The sequence below is a fragment of the Cicer arietinum genome, chromosome 5 (assembly GCF_000331145.2).
Source record: "Cicer arietinum cultivar CDC Frontier isolate Library 1 chromosome 5, Cicar.CDCFrontier_v2.0, whole genome shotgun sequence".
Classification (NCBI taxonomy): Eukaryota; Viridiplantae; Streptophyta; class Magnoliopsida; order Fabales; family Fabaceae; genus Cicer; species Cicer arietinum.
In genome coordinates this window covers 72341484-72353956 of record NC_021164.2, presented here as the reverse complement: position 1 = coordinate 72353956, position 12473 = coordinate 72341484, and the positions used below count along the sequence as shown (strand labels likewise).

Below are 12473 nucleotides of genomic sequence, written 5' to 3'. Positions count from 1 at the left end.
GGGGGGACGCATGCTTATATAATCAAAATATTTGATCTATATTATTTTGTAATACTAATATATATTTTATTACCATAGAATTAGTTTTAATTGCCAACAATTTAGATAATACAATTATTATTGTTTATTACTTTTAAAATTAAATAGAATTAACTATTTTTTCTTAAAAAAATGTAAAATAGTTTTTTTTTTCCACATTTTTTTGTATATGTAGAAATGGAGGGAGTAAGGGTGAAAGTGTGTATTCTTGTTTAGAAATAAGTGTAAAAAGACTATTTCTAAAAGGCCATTTTTAAGAACGGGAGGGAGTAATGAGAAAGAATCGTAAGCAGAACTTATCTTAATAATACACTCCTTAAAACACTATTGCAACACACACTATAAACACTCGAAAATCAAATTGGTTATTGAATAGAAAAGAACCAAATTGATTATAATGAATTTACGTGAAATCTATATAATTTAATTAGATCCACTTAAATCTTACACCTTTAGGTAGTTTATGTTAAACAAAATGTATTAAAGGAGTTGAATTAAGTGCAATGTGAATGCACACTAACACATATATCTCAATTGTCTAATCATTATTGGACATCAAAATTTTAAAATATATTACTTCATTTGTCTTAAAATAAGTTAGTTATTTAATTATTTCAAATATATTAAAAAATGTATAAAAAAAATGAAAAAAAAATATTATTTTTATCAAATTATTTTTATTAAATATTAATATATTATTAATATCATAAATATATAATAAAAGATATTATATTAAAAAAAAGTATATTGAAAATTAAAAATATTAAAATACTGGTTTGAAAAATTTTAAAATACTTTTTTATAAATAAATCAATTATTTTGAGACAAACATCAGTTGTTTAAATCTAAATTACTGGAATTAAAATCTGAATCATATTTGTATTGAAATAAAGTTGTAAGTTAAAATCTGAATCACTTAGAAGGGTTGTGAATGGACATAATCCAAATCCATATTTAGAGTATAGGTAGCACTTGTGAAACACTAAAGAAAACGTGGAGCCGCTGATGAGTTACGAGTGGTTTTATAGGAGTTAGAGTATGAGGTCACACGCTAGATGAAATCATGGGACCCATAATAGTGCCAATAAAGTCAAAGGAATTCAACTTGAATGAAATCACGTGAGATTCTTACAGGCTGGTAGTGGGGCCTTCTTACGTGGAGGATGTTCAAATCATATTCCAACCTGCTCTTTTTATTTTATTTTCTTCAAAGGATTTGGATTTCATTTCTTTTTATCGTTGTCAAATTTTTTTACAGTAAATTATATTCTTTTTCATATATTAAATTCTATTAGTAATCGTAAATATTAAATATTTATCTTTAATAAACATTATATTTTAATATGATACTATGTTTTTAAGGTACATATTTTATTTTAGGAGAGCAAAAATCTTTTTAAATATAGTAACAGAGGTTTGCGTTTTCAAATTGCAGCTTGTGACCTCAAATGCTATAACATAATTGTACTCACTCATTTCTAAGCGTATTTCTTTTAAAAAACATTTATTTATTTTAAAGTTTCAAGTAGTAATTTTTTATTGTTTTGTTAAAAATAAATCTAATTATTTATCATAGAAAAATAAATAATTTAAAATAATAAATTGTTGAAGGTATTATTAAAAATAAAAATTAACTTTATTAAAAATAATAAAACTGATAATGTTATTAATATGTGTAAATAATTTTAAATTAACATTGAAAAGATACAAAACTAGTATTAAATATCATTTTCGTAACAAAATATATTTTAAAATAAATGTAACTTTAGTTATTATTTTTTACTTATATTATTCAATTATTAATATGTACATGATTTTAAAAAATATTAATTTTACTTAATTATAATTATGATAATGAAAAATAGATAAATATAGTTAACAAAAATAATTTAATGATTTAAAATAAAATATATTGAATTATTGTTTGAAAAATAGTAATTTAGTAAAATAATAATTTTATTATTTCAAATTTATAATTTTTTAATATATATAAAAAAAATTAAACGAAGTTTATTTTGGAATAGATGAAGTAATTGTTGACAAGCATTATTAGTCCTTTCTTTTGGCTTCGATAATTGGTTTTGGTTATGGATAGACTTGAGAGGAAAGAAGAGTTTGGCTTCAAGATTACAGCTGTATGTATGTTCATCCAACAAAAGTAGTCAAAAAGGCTTTCGTCCCCACTTGCAACTATATGTACTTTTTAATTTTTTTTTGTATTGTATGTTGTTAGTAACATTTTTTAAAAAACGTTTGTTGTGTGTCAAACAGCTCAACTTTTCCTGTCATGTCATGTTTTAAACGCACCCAACAAAATTGTCCATTAACTACTTCTCCCCGAATAATAAATATTATTATTATATTCACTCACCGTCTTAATTTCCCTGCCCTACTTATTCAGTACGAGAATGATTTTATGATTTATATACCCTCTTTCATTTCTATTTATGTGCTATCTTTGCTCCCTATACATACCCCCATACATATTAGTATTACATTATTAATTACTGTCTACTCTATCTAATCTACAGCTGGTAAATGTGGTACCAATCCTATACCTAGCTATTAATTTGGTTTATTTATTTGAACTGTTCATATGTGAACTAGGTTAGTCTAATTTATATTCTACTTTCTATTTTAACTCCAAAATTGTGCCTAACTGTTATCAATTATAAGGGGCTAAAGTAGTATGGAGAAAATGACCAAATAGTAACTGAAATAATAATTAATAAAAATATTATTATAATTAATTTAAACTTCAGTAAAATTTTCAATTTAAATTTAAAATATAACGTCTAATTTAATAATAATTAATTTTAATTTATGTACATTAATATATATTTTACATTCTTTAAAATAAAATATATATTTTAAATAAATTATTTGTATAATTTATTATTAATTGTTCTAATTCTAAATTTAAAATTTTCAAGTTATACTTACAAATTTAGACTTCAATCTCTAAATTAAAACTATAGAGAAGTTCTATCTTAAAATATACATTATCTTTTGTATGACTAAAACGTCCTCGACGTATAACTTTAAAAACCATTTCTTTGAAGTAATTAAAATATATTTAAAGAGTTAATATCTTTGATATATATTTTCTATATGCATCATCAAATGTCGAACCTCTAACTAGATAGATAAGTAATCTAAGTATATAATACAACACTTGCAAAATAGTTGCTTTTGTTGTTACTATTATAAGAATATTTTTTTAAAATCTTTATCACTACTGTAAATAAATGTTATATACTGATATTGTTTCTTATATATACTTTATTCAATTAAAAAAAATATTCGATGTAAATAGTTAGATGTTTAACATTAAATATAAATAATTTAATAAATTTAAAAAATATAAATTACATTACCTGATTTTTGGAATATTTGTAAAAATATAAATATTTTTTTAATAGAAGAGGTGGTAAATATGATAGTAATTAAGTAACAGAAAAAGAAGATGTGAGGAAATTTCAAGGAGGTCAAAATGGTAAAAAGAAAGAAAGAAGACAAACCTGAATAAAGAGTGTGGCAGCCAGCCAGAAAGGTTACTGAAATCACACAAACACACACACGCATATCAAATCGCATCTACAGAGTCATTGTAGTTAGACTCTCCACACCCACCAACTATACAAAACCCTACTTTCCTGGAAACTACCCTTCCCTTCACCCTAACAACTTCCTTCTCAACACCCACAGACCATTTAAATTAAATTAATCATATTCTACATTGCATGCATCTTTTCTTTAACTAAATCACTGCCTCCTATCTCCATATATAAACCCAATTAACACTCCACTCCCTTATTACTATATAATACAACATTCACTAATACTAACTTATAAACACTCACTTAATTAATTCATTATCATATGGAAGCAATCAATAGAAGTTCCTCAACAACAACATCTTCGTCAGATTCATGCTCTTCAGAATCAAATCAAATTAACCACCAAAACAAACTAGACAGAATCAAAGGTCCATGGAGTGCAGAAGAAGACAGAATACTAACCAGACTCGTTGAACAACACGGACCACGAAACTGGTCACTCATCAGTCGTTACATTAAAGGGAGGTCCGGCAAATCGTGTAGACTCCGGTGGTGTAATCAACTCAGCCCCACCGTGGAACACCGTCCTTTTTCGCCGCAAGAGGATGAAACAATTATAGCAGCGCACGCTCAATACGGTAACCGTTGGGCTACCATTGCTCGTCTTTTACCGGGGAGAACCGATAATGCTGTGAAGAATCATTGGAATTCGACGCTTAAGCGTAAGGCGAGTGGTCTTGGTGGTGATTGTTCTGTTGTGGTTGCCGGAAATGTAACTGCTAGTAATGAGGGGGGAAGTTTTTCTTCCGGTCGTGGTGTTCGATCTTGTTTGCCTGTGGAGGATGATCCGTTGACTGCGTTGACTCTGGCTCCTCCGGGGAATGGTGTGGATTATCAGGAGGAGGTTGTTGCTGATCACCGACAGTCGCCGGAAAATGTTCCGTCGGGGTTTTGGGATGTGATGAGAGGTGTGATTGCAAGGGAAGTTAGGGAATATGTGTCTTCTAATTTTTCTCATAACTCTGGTTTTCATTGAATTGAAATTTAATCATGAAAATTATCGTCTTTTTTTTTGTTTATTATTTTATGGTAGTTAACTACTACTCTTGCAATTGGATTTTATCCTGCTTAATTCGGATTTGAACCGGATGTTATATGTTAATAACATTCTTGATTCTTCTATTTCTGGATGTTATCTTCTTCTTGCGTTTCCTATTTTAATTGTGGCTAAACTAAGCATTGTTTTACCGCTGGCAACCATTCACTATTTTCATTTTAATTAATTAATTATTATTATTATTATTTCGAGCAAACTATATGTCCCAAAGCTGTTTGGGAATATTGTACGAGAACTTTTTTATTCCTTTCTCTGAAGACAAAAACTGCATAAAATTATTTATTTATTATTATTTGCATAAAATTGATCCCTGTAGAAAAAGTGGCTCAATAGAAAAACAATACATCTTTTACAAAGAACTTTTGGCTTGAAATTGAATGAAATATTTTAAAATTTAGGTGGGTATGTATTTGTGTTATTGGTTACCAGTATTGTATTACGGGATCTATACTGGTTTCAAAGAGGGAAATAATGAGTTAGCAAGAGGTTGGAACTCCAGGCCAACATGGCCCAATTAGGAAAATAGACTTTATAGGCAGTGACCCGAATCATCCTTTTGTTTACTACACTCCAATTCAATAAAATACGGAAAGAGCGTAATGCAAGTTGCAAGCAGTGTAATTATGTTATGCGACCAAATAAGCAACAAGACTGTTCGGCTTTTGTCATAAACTACAAAATCCGATTCATGATACTCTCTCTGTATACAGCTAGCTGAATATTAATTACTCAACCCGTACTTATGCCATGAGAATAATAATTACATTACACCCTCTTACTCTTTGCTCTCTTCTCTCTTTCATTTACGTCAAATAAAACCCACTCTCATCTTAAATTTACTTCATTATTACTTTACAACTACTGGATATTAACAGGGGTGGAGGGAAACACAATTTCTCCGTGAATGCGAGTGCTTTGAGGATTGACTCAAAACTTTCAAATGGAAATGGCACAAAATCATATTTTTATATAAGAAAATAAAATGAAGATTACGCGTGTTTAGAAACTCAGCGACCTATTCATTCATTATTGCATTTCAATACAGTTTTTACGGTAAAAATTAGAAGTTCCAATTTATAGCTTTAGTCGTAGTTTTCCACTGTAAAATCATCAAATGCTTCGTATTCTCAAATACAGCTACAAATTTGAGGGTGGCCATGGCCCACCTAAGCCCACATGTTTTCGCCCTTAATATTATGTTATTTGAAAAAAAAACTGACATGGTATACCGAATACCGTACAAATTATATATAGTTTCGGGTGAGTTCTGGAGTCTTTTTTTTCAATACCCTCTTTTTGAAAAAAAAACACCAAAATACCCCTTTTGAAAAAAATATACCAAAATGCCCCTTTTTTTAAAAATTAAGTAGGAAGTCGCCATTTGAAACTCGGGCTTCCTTAAAGAAGTCGCCATTCCAAATGGCGACTTGTAAGTAAAGGAAAAAAAAATGGGGCATTTTGGTATATTTTTTTCAAATGAGGGTATTTTTGTATTTTTTTTTCAAAAAAAGGGTATTGACAAAAAAAAACCTAGTTCTGGAGTTGATCATGAGAAAAGAGAAAAATAATAAAAAAGAGTAAAATCGTATGAAAATATGGTTTTGATATTGAAAGTGTGTATAAATATCATCTATTCATATTAAATTCATGTATTACTATAAGTGGATTATTTTCCTGTAAAATAAATAGTTTACTTTAGACAATAAAATAATATAAATAATCATTGATTAATTTAATTATTCATATTATTTACATGTGTATAATTAATTATTAATTTTTTTACTTTATCAACGACTTATTATTTTAAATTAGTCAAATTCAATATGCGCCGTGGTTATCCAATTAAAACTCGAGCATCAAACATGTTATGATATACTACTGTGTTATTGTAGATTAAAGTATTAATGCTTTAATTTTTTCCTATTATTTTTTAAATTGATTATGAACGGATTGTAAACGATGGCCCACTCAAACAATTAAGGTTAAAAATAGAAAATTTAACTTTACAATTTGTATTTATACTTATCCTACCATTTTAACAAAAATCTATTTTTGTTAAAAAAAATTATATTTTATATTTTTTTTATATGTTTGTATTTCAAAAAAATTTAAAAAAGTTATCGAAAATATAAATTTCAAATTTGTTAGAAACACAAATATATTTTAGAATTTTTTGTAATTTAAGTTTTTCAAAACACATTTATGTTTCAGAAAATTTTAAAAAAGATTTTATAACATAAATTTTGAATTTTCTTAAACACATGTGTAATAAAAAACTTGTAATAAAATTTTCAATATACAAAATTTGAATTTTCTGAAACATATTACTTAACGAATCAAAATTGAATTCAATGGAATGGAAAAGTAATAATTAAAAAAAAAAGTAGTTTGTATAAAATGTGAAATATGAATATAAATATGAGGCATGGTAAACTTTTCATTAAAATATACTGTAGAATAAGAGTTCTCTATTCATGTCAACTATTCAGAATGGGCCTAAACAAATGAAAATGTTCACAGCCGTTTAGTGTGAAGCCCATCAAAATTGAACTTAGTTTATTTATTAATAAAACAGTAACAGAGAAAAATACAACATCATATTTATCTAGGTGGCACAAACCAACACCTTATGAATCGATTAATTCAAATATGTTATGTTTGTGTATTTGAGAATATTGAAGGTGAAACAAGAAAAACCATAAAACAAAATCACATGATTTAATTGGGCCATGAGAGTGAGAAAGGAAATTGGGCTAAAAGGAACGAGTAGATGGAACAGCAATGAACTTGTTGAGTCCAGCAATACAGTCATAGGCATTTCCTTCAGCAGATGCAAAGTAGTAAGGCTTCTTCCATTGATTGAGCTGAATCTTTAAGCCCTCACCAACACCTTGAACAGGGCTTCCAAGTAGCTTTGCTCCTCTAAATTCACATGTCATGTAGCTCCACATGTTTGGTAGTAAGTAAACGCTCTGAGCCACTGTGGAATTTCCGGGAGGGGGATACTTGAACACTGCATGTATGACATTGTTTTTTATAATTTATTAGTTAGTTACACCGACAATGATCATAACTATGACATGATTATGAAAAATTCACTTTAATTAATTTTAATATTGATGGTAATACATACCCAATGTGTCGTTTATACGGAAAGGACTATTTTTGATGGACCATTGAGTATAGTTAGTGCCCGCATGCCAACCTTCAGAGTCTCCAACCAAAATGCTTCTACTGCTTATGCCGTGGCTTCCTGCAGCCAATGAAGCAATCGCAAGGAACATAACTCCTTGCGTAATCAAGATTCTAGACATATGCTTCTGCATCTTTAATTAATTAATTGATGATCGATTCCAGTTGCAGGGGTTTACTACTATATATATAAACAGGATTCAACATTAATTAACTAGCTAACAACTCTATTGGGCTTCCAATTTCAATTCATTTCTGTTATTTTACCACAAAGGTTGGAAAGTATGACTCGGTTATATTATATATGGAACGTATATAAAAAACTCCAACATTTTCATACTTAGAAGTCTACATGCTCTCAACGACTTCGTTCCTAATTATCGTTTAAATATTATTTTTACTTGTGTGTTTTAAATAAAAATTTAAGTAAAATCTTATTATATAAATGGATTTTCTGGTTTAGATGAATTAAGGGGACACGTATCTAGAAAGGGTTTTCGTGGATAGTTTGGCAAAAATGCACAAAATGCGACTAAGGTAATCAAAGTGACTTTTATTGGGAAGATTAGTAATATGGGTTGGTGGCCTTTGACAACTTGCGGTGTGGCTGAGAAATCTCTTTCTAGATTTAAAGGAGTGGCTGCACCATAACTACGGTACACCAGGGCGGAGCCACAATGTCCTTTGTAGAGGTTTCGGCATAGAGTTATCAAAGACTATATCTATATAATCAATTTACATCGATATAATTTTTTTTCCATCGTAATAGATTTTTATAACTAATTTATATAATTGGATTTAATTTTACAAAACCAGTTATGATTTATAACCAGTTCTAATTTTTTTTAAAGAAAATACAATTTTTTTTATTTTTCTAAATAAATTTGTTTGAAAAAAATTCAAAATTATTTTTTCAAAAAATGTTTCTAAGAAAAAAATCGAGATTATTTTTTATAAAAAATCTTGAGAAAAAAATTTCAATTTTTTTTTAAATTTTGATCTAAAAAAATACAAATAATAATTTTCTTTTTTGAAAACTTAAAAAATTTATAATTTTTTTGCTCATGATATATATCGACACCCAAACTAACAACTGGTTAATTAAGAAAATAAATAACTATATTCAAAATACAGAGATTGGTTAGAAACTATACTTTAAGAGTTTGTTTCATTATGTTTTTGTTTTTAATTTTTAAAAACATTTTATAATTTAATTTTTTAAATTTTTTTAAGAAGAAAACAAAATAAAATTTATTTAGTAATCCTAATTTTGAAAATGGTTTTAGAGATAAGAAAATGAAAATATGCATTTGATAAATTTATTTTTAAAATATGTTTTTAAAACTATAAATTAAAAAAATGTGTTTCATACATATTTAAATATTTGAATGCAAGTGTTTTTTTTTTTTAACAAAAGAATGCATGCATTTCCATTTTAAGTTTAACTAATTGAGTTTTTTACAAAATTATTTTAATTGATGCTTTTATTTTCTATGAGTTTATTATTTTACATATTTCAAATAAAGGTAATGACACATTCACTTAAATAATATTGATTAATTTATTTTTATGTATTTTAGAATTGGTATCATTATTAATTGTAAAAAAAATTAAAATATATGAAAGTGAAAAGAAAAACTTTGTATAAAAATGTACGGTTATTTTATTCAAAAGAAATGTGTGGATTGAAATCCTAGTGTCACTTTTGTTGCAAATAGAGGTGGAAATAGAACCAGACTTTGAAATACTTGAATCTGACAAACTATTAATTTTTTAGGCGTAAGCGTGACCTATTAATGTGTACATATCATAGTCTTTTTTTTGGGTCTGACCTCTTTTTTAAAAGTTTGGTTTGACGTAGAAGCCTTTTTAAAAGACTTATTCATATTAAAACATTTAAATGCTCTACTCATACCACATGATGCTCTTCACATATCAATATCAATATCAATGTACATGTCTATATATATTAAACAAAAAATAATTTTTTCTAACAAAATAATATTTAAAAAATCTGAAACAAACATCATTTAAACCCTAAAAAATAAACTTTATGTTTTGAAAAATAATTTTTTTTTTTCTAAAACTAATGCACCTATTATTACCTCCGAAACAAATATAGAACGACGACTGAGTGATTGACTAATTGAACGGTTATCAAATATGAAACGATTATCAAATATAAAATCGCTGTCTAATATGGAACCACTATCGAATATGAAATGATACTGAGTGATTGCCTAATTGATAAAATTTAAAATAGAAAATAATATTATTAATATAATAATAAAAAATAACATCAATAAATAATAAAATATATATAGATCGGCCTGTCAGGCCTAATAGACTATTTTATAAATATGAGTCTGGTCTATTTAAATAAATAGACTTTAAAAATAGTATGATCCTAGCTTTTTTTATTTATTAAATAGAGCCGATCAGATCAGACCATAAGTAGGCCTACCATAGGCCCCCGGTCTAGCCTATTCTCATCCCTAATTGCAAACAAAGAATGAAAGCAATTCATATGAGCGTGTGTGTAAAAGTGACGTTTAAAAAAACATAAAAATACTTTGTTATAATTACGTAAATACCATTAATGAAAATAATCTACTTTTCGCATTTTGAGAAATAAAATTTGTATAAGGTGTTTTGCTTTGTCACTTCTCAAAACTATTATTATAAAATAGTTTAACAAACGAGTTAATTGATTTTTAATTTTTTTTAAATTAAAAAATAGTTTTTAAAAAGTAAATCAGACTATAAATATCTTATTTCTAAAAACTGGTTATGAATATGGATGCAATTTGTTGATGTGCAACCCTATTTGAATCGACGTGACTTTTATTCTAACAATAAGGCACAACATACCCGACCAAAGTTTTTTATGCCATCAATGGCCAATCAAACTTATAGTTGGTATTTCAACCGCGTTCATCAAAGCAAGGTCTCTATTAGTAACGATAACTTCAACTTCACTACTTGTAATTTGTTCTTTCACCATTTGTAATGCCCATGTGAAGTTATCAACACGCTCAGACCGTAGATATGCAAATCCCACACAAAATGTCTTTTTAGTAAATGTAACACCAATAATCTCAAGTAATGACATTCGATACCTACAAGTTTTGTAAGTGCTATCCATAATCAATACTATGTGAAAATTATTTACAAGAGTCATAACGTCTAGATGAGCCTAAAATATCTCCATTAACTCATTTGAACCCTCTACCTTCCTATATCGATAGACGTATTTGTCACGTTCCATCAATGTCAAAAGATGTTGCATTTCTGTTCTATTACCTCTAAGTGATGAACGATATGCTTGACGTGCATTGTAAACTTGTTTTATTGTCGTCAAACTTTCAACGTTATGATCCCTCAATGTCATTAAGATGTTTTTTGGTTTTACCAAGTTCTTTGTCATATCACCAAGTACATTTTTCTCATCTTGAGATAATCGGCATAAGAAAGAGTGACCAGTCAGTTTTTTGGCCAATTCGTGGTTATGGAGACCACATATTACATGCAAATACCATCCATCACCAACACTTGATTGTGTTCCTCTCAAACTAAATGGACATTCACATTTTCTAGTCCAAGTGCTCCTCGTAAGATTAGGATTTTTCCAAGGTCTATATTTACCACTTCTTTCACAACCAATAATTAATTTTTCCAAGGTCTATATTTACCATTTTCTAGTCCAAGTTCTTGGTCGTGCTGTCGCAATTTCAGATCTAAAAATCACAACAACAATTCCATTTTCCTTTTCAACATTTCTTGTCCATTTCAATAATTCATCCCGTGTATCAAACATCATGCCCGTGGTAAACACATCAGCCAAATTAATCATAACAGGTTCAACTTCGTCATTCATAGCGTCAAAATTAGGTTCCACATCATCATACATTTCTTCAAAATCAGGATCCAAATCATCATACATTTTTTCAAAATCAGGTTCCAAACTTTCATACATTTTGTCACTGTTGTCTCCCCCTTGATCCATTTAACTGCATCGAATGAATTACATAAATATAACATAGAAAATCTTAACTCTTGAATACAATAAAAAAAACAAAATAATTTCAAATTTTATCAGCTTTACGGGAACTGAGAAAACGTATATGTACGTGAACTCAGTTCATGTATCACATACGTGAATTGAATTCAAGTGAACATACATGAACTGAGTTCACGTAGCTCATATGAATTTTAAACCTCCATTGATGTACACAAACTTAATTGACATACGTTAACGTAATCCTAATAAACGTAGCATCTGAATGTTCTTAATTTCATCAAATACGTGAATTCATTTCACGTAAACGTACGTGAACTCAGTTCACGTATGAAACCGAAATTTTGGAAAAAAAATTTAAGCTACAAAACACAACAAAATACATACCTACTTGATTTGAATCACTATAATGATGAAGATGTTGAAAATGATTCAAGATTATTGAAGATGAAATGTATCAAAATGATTGAAGAATATTGAAGAAGATTGAGGATGGTAGGTTAATGAAGATAGAAAATTAGGGGTTAAGCGAATAAAGAGGGAAAGA

At 28.0% G+C, this 12473-nt stretch overlaps 2 protein-coding genes across 2 annotated transcripts; one reads left to right on the top strand and one right to left on the bottom strand.

Annotated features, from left to right (window-relative positions):
- The first annotated feature begins 3608 nt into the window (after nt 1–3608).
- LOC101497305 (transcription factor MYB1-like) lies at nt 3609–4781 on the top strand. The gene has a single exon (XM_004501538.4). The coding sequence runs from the start codon at nt 3922–3924 to the stop codon at nt 4633–4635; it is 714 nt and encodes a 237-aa protein (XP_004501595.1). The 5' UTR covers nt 3609–3921; the 3' UTR covers nt 4636–4781.
- Nucleotides 4782–7239: 2458 nt separating this feature from the next.
- On the bottom strand, nt 7240–8153 carry LOC101497627 (uncharacterized). Its single transcript, XM_004501539.4, has 2 exons — nt 7850–8153; nt 7240–7729 (listed from the first exon to the last, which is right to left on the bottom strand). Exons 1-2 carry the CDS (start codon nt 8040–8042, stop codon nt 7470–7472), a joined length of 453 nt encoding a protein of 150 aa, XP_004501596.1. The 5' UTR covers nt 8043–8153; the 3' UTR covers nt 7240–7469.
- Between the last annotated feature and the right edge of the window lie 4320 nt (nt 8154–12473).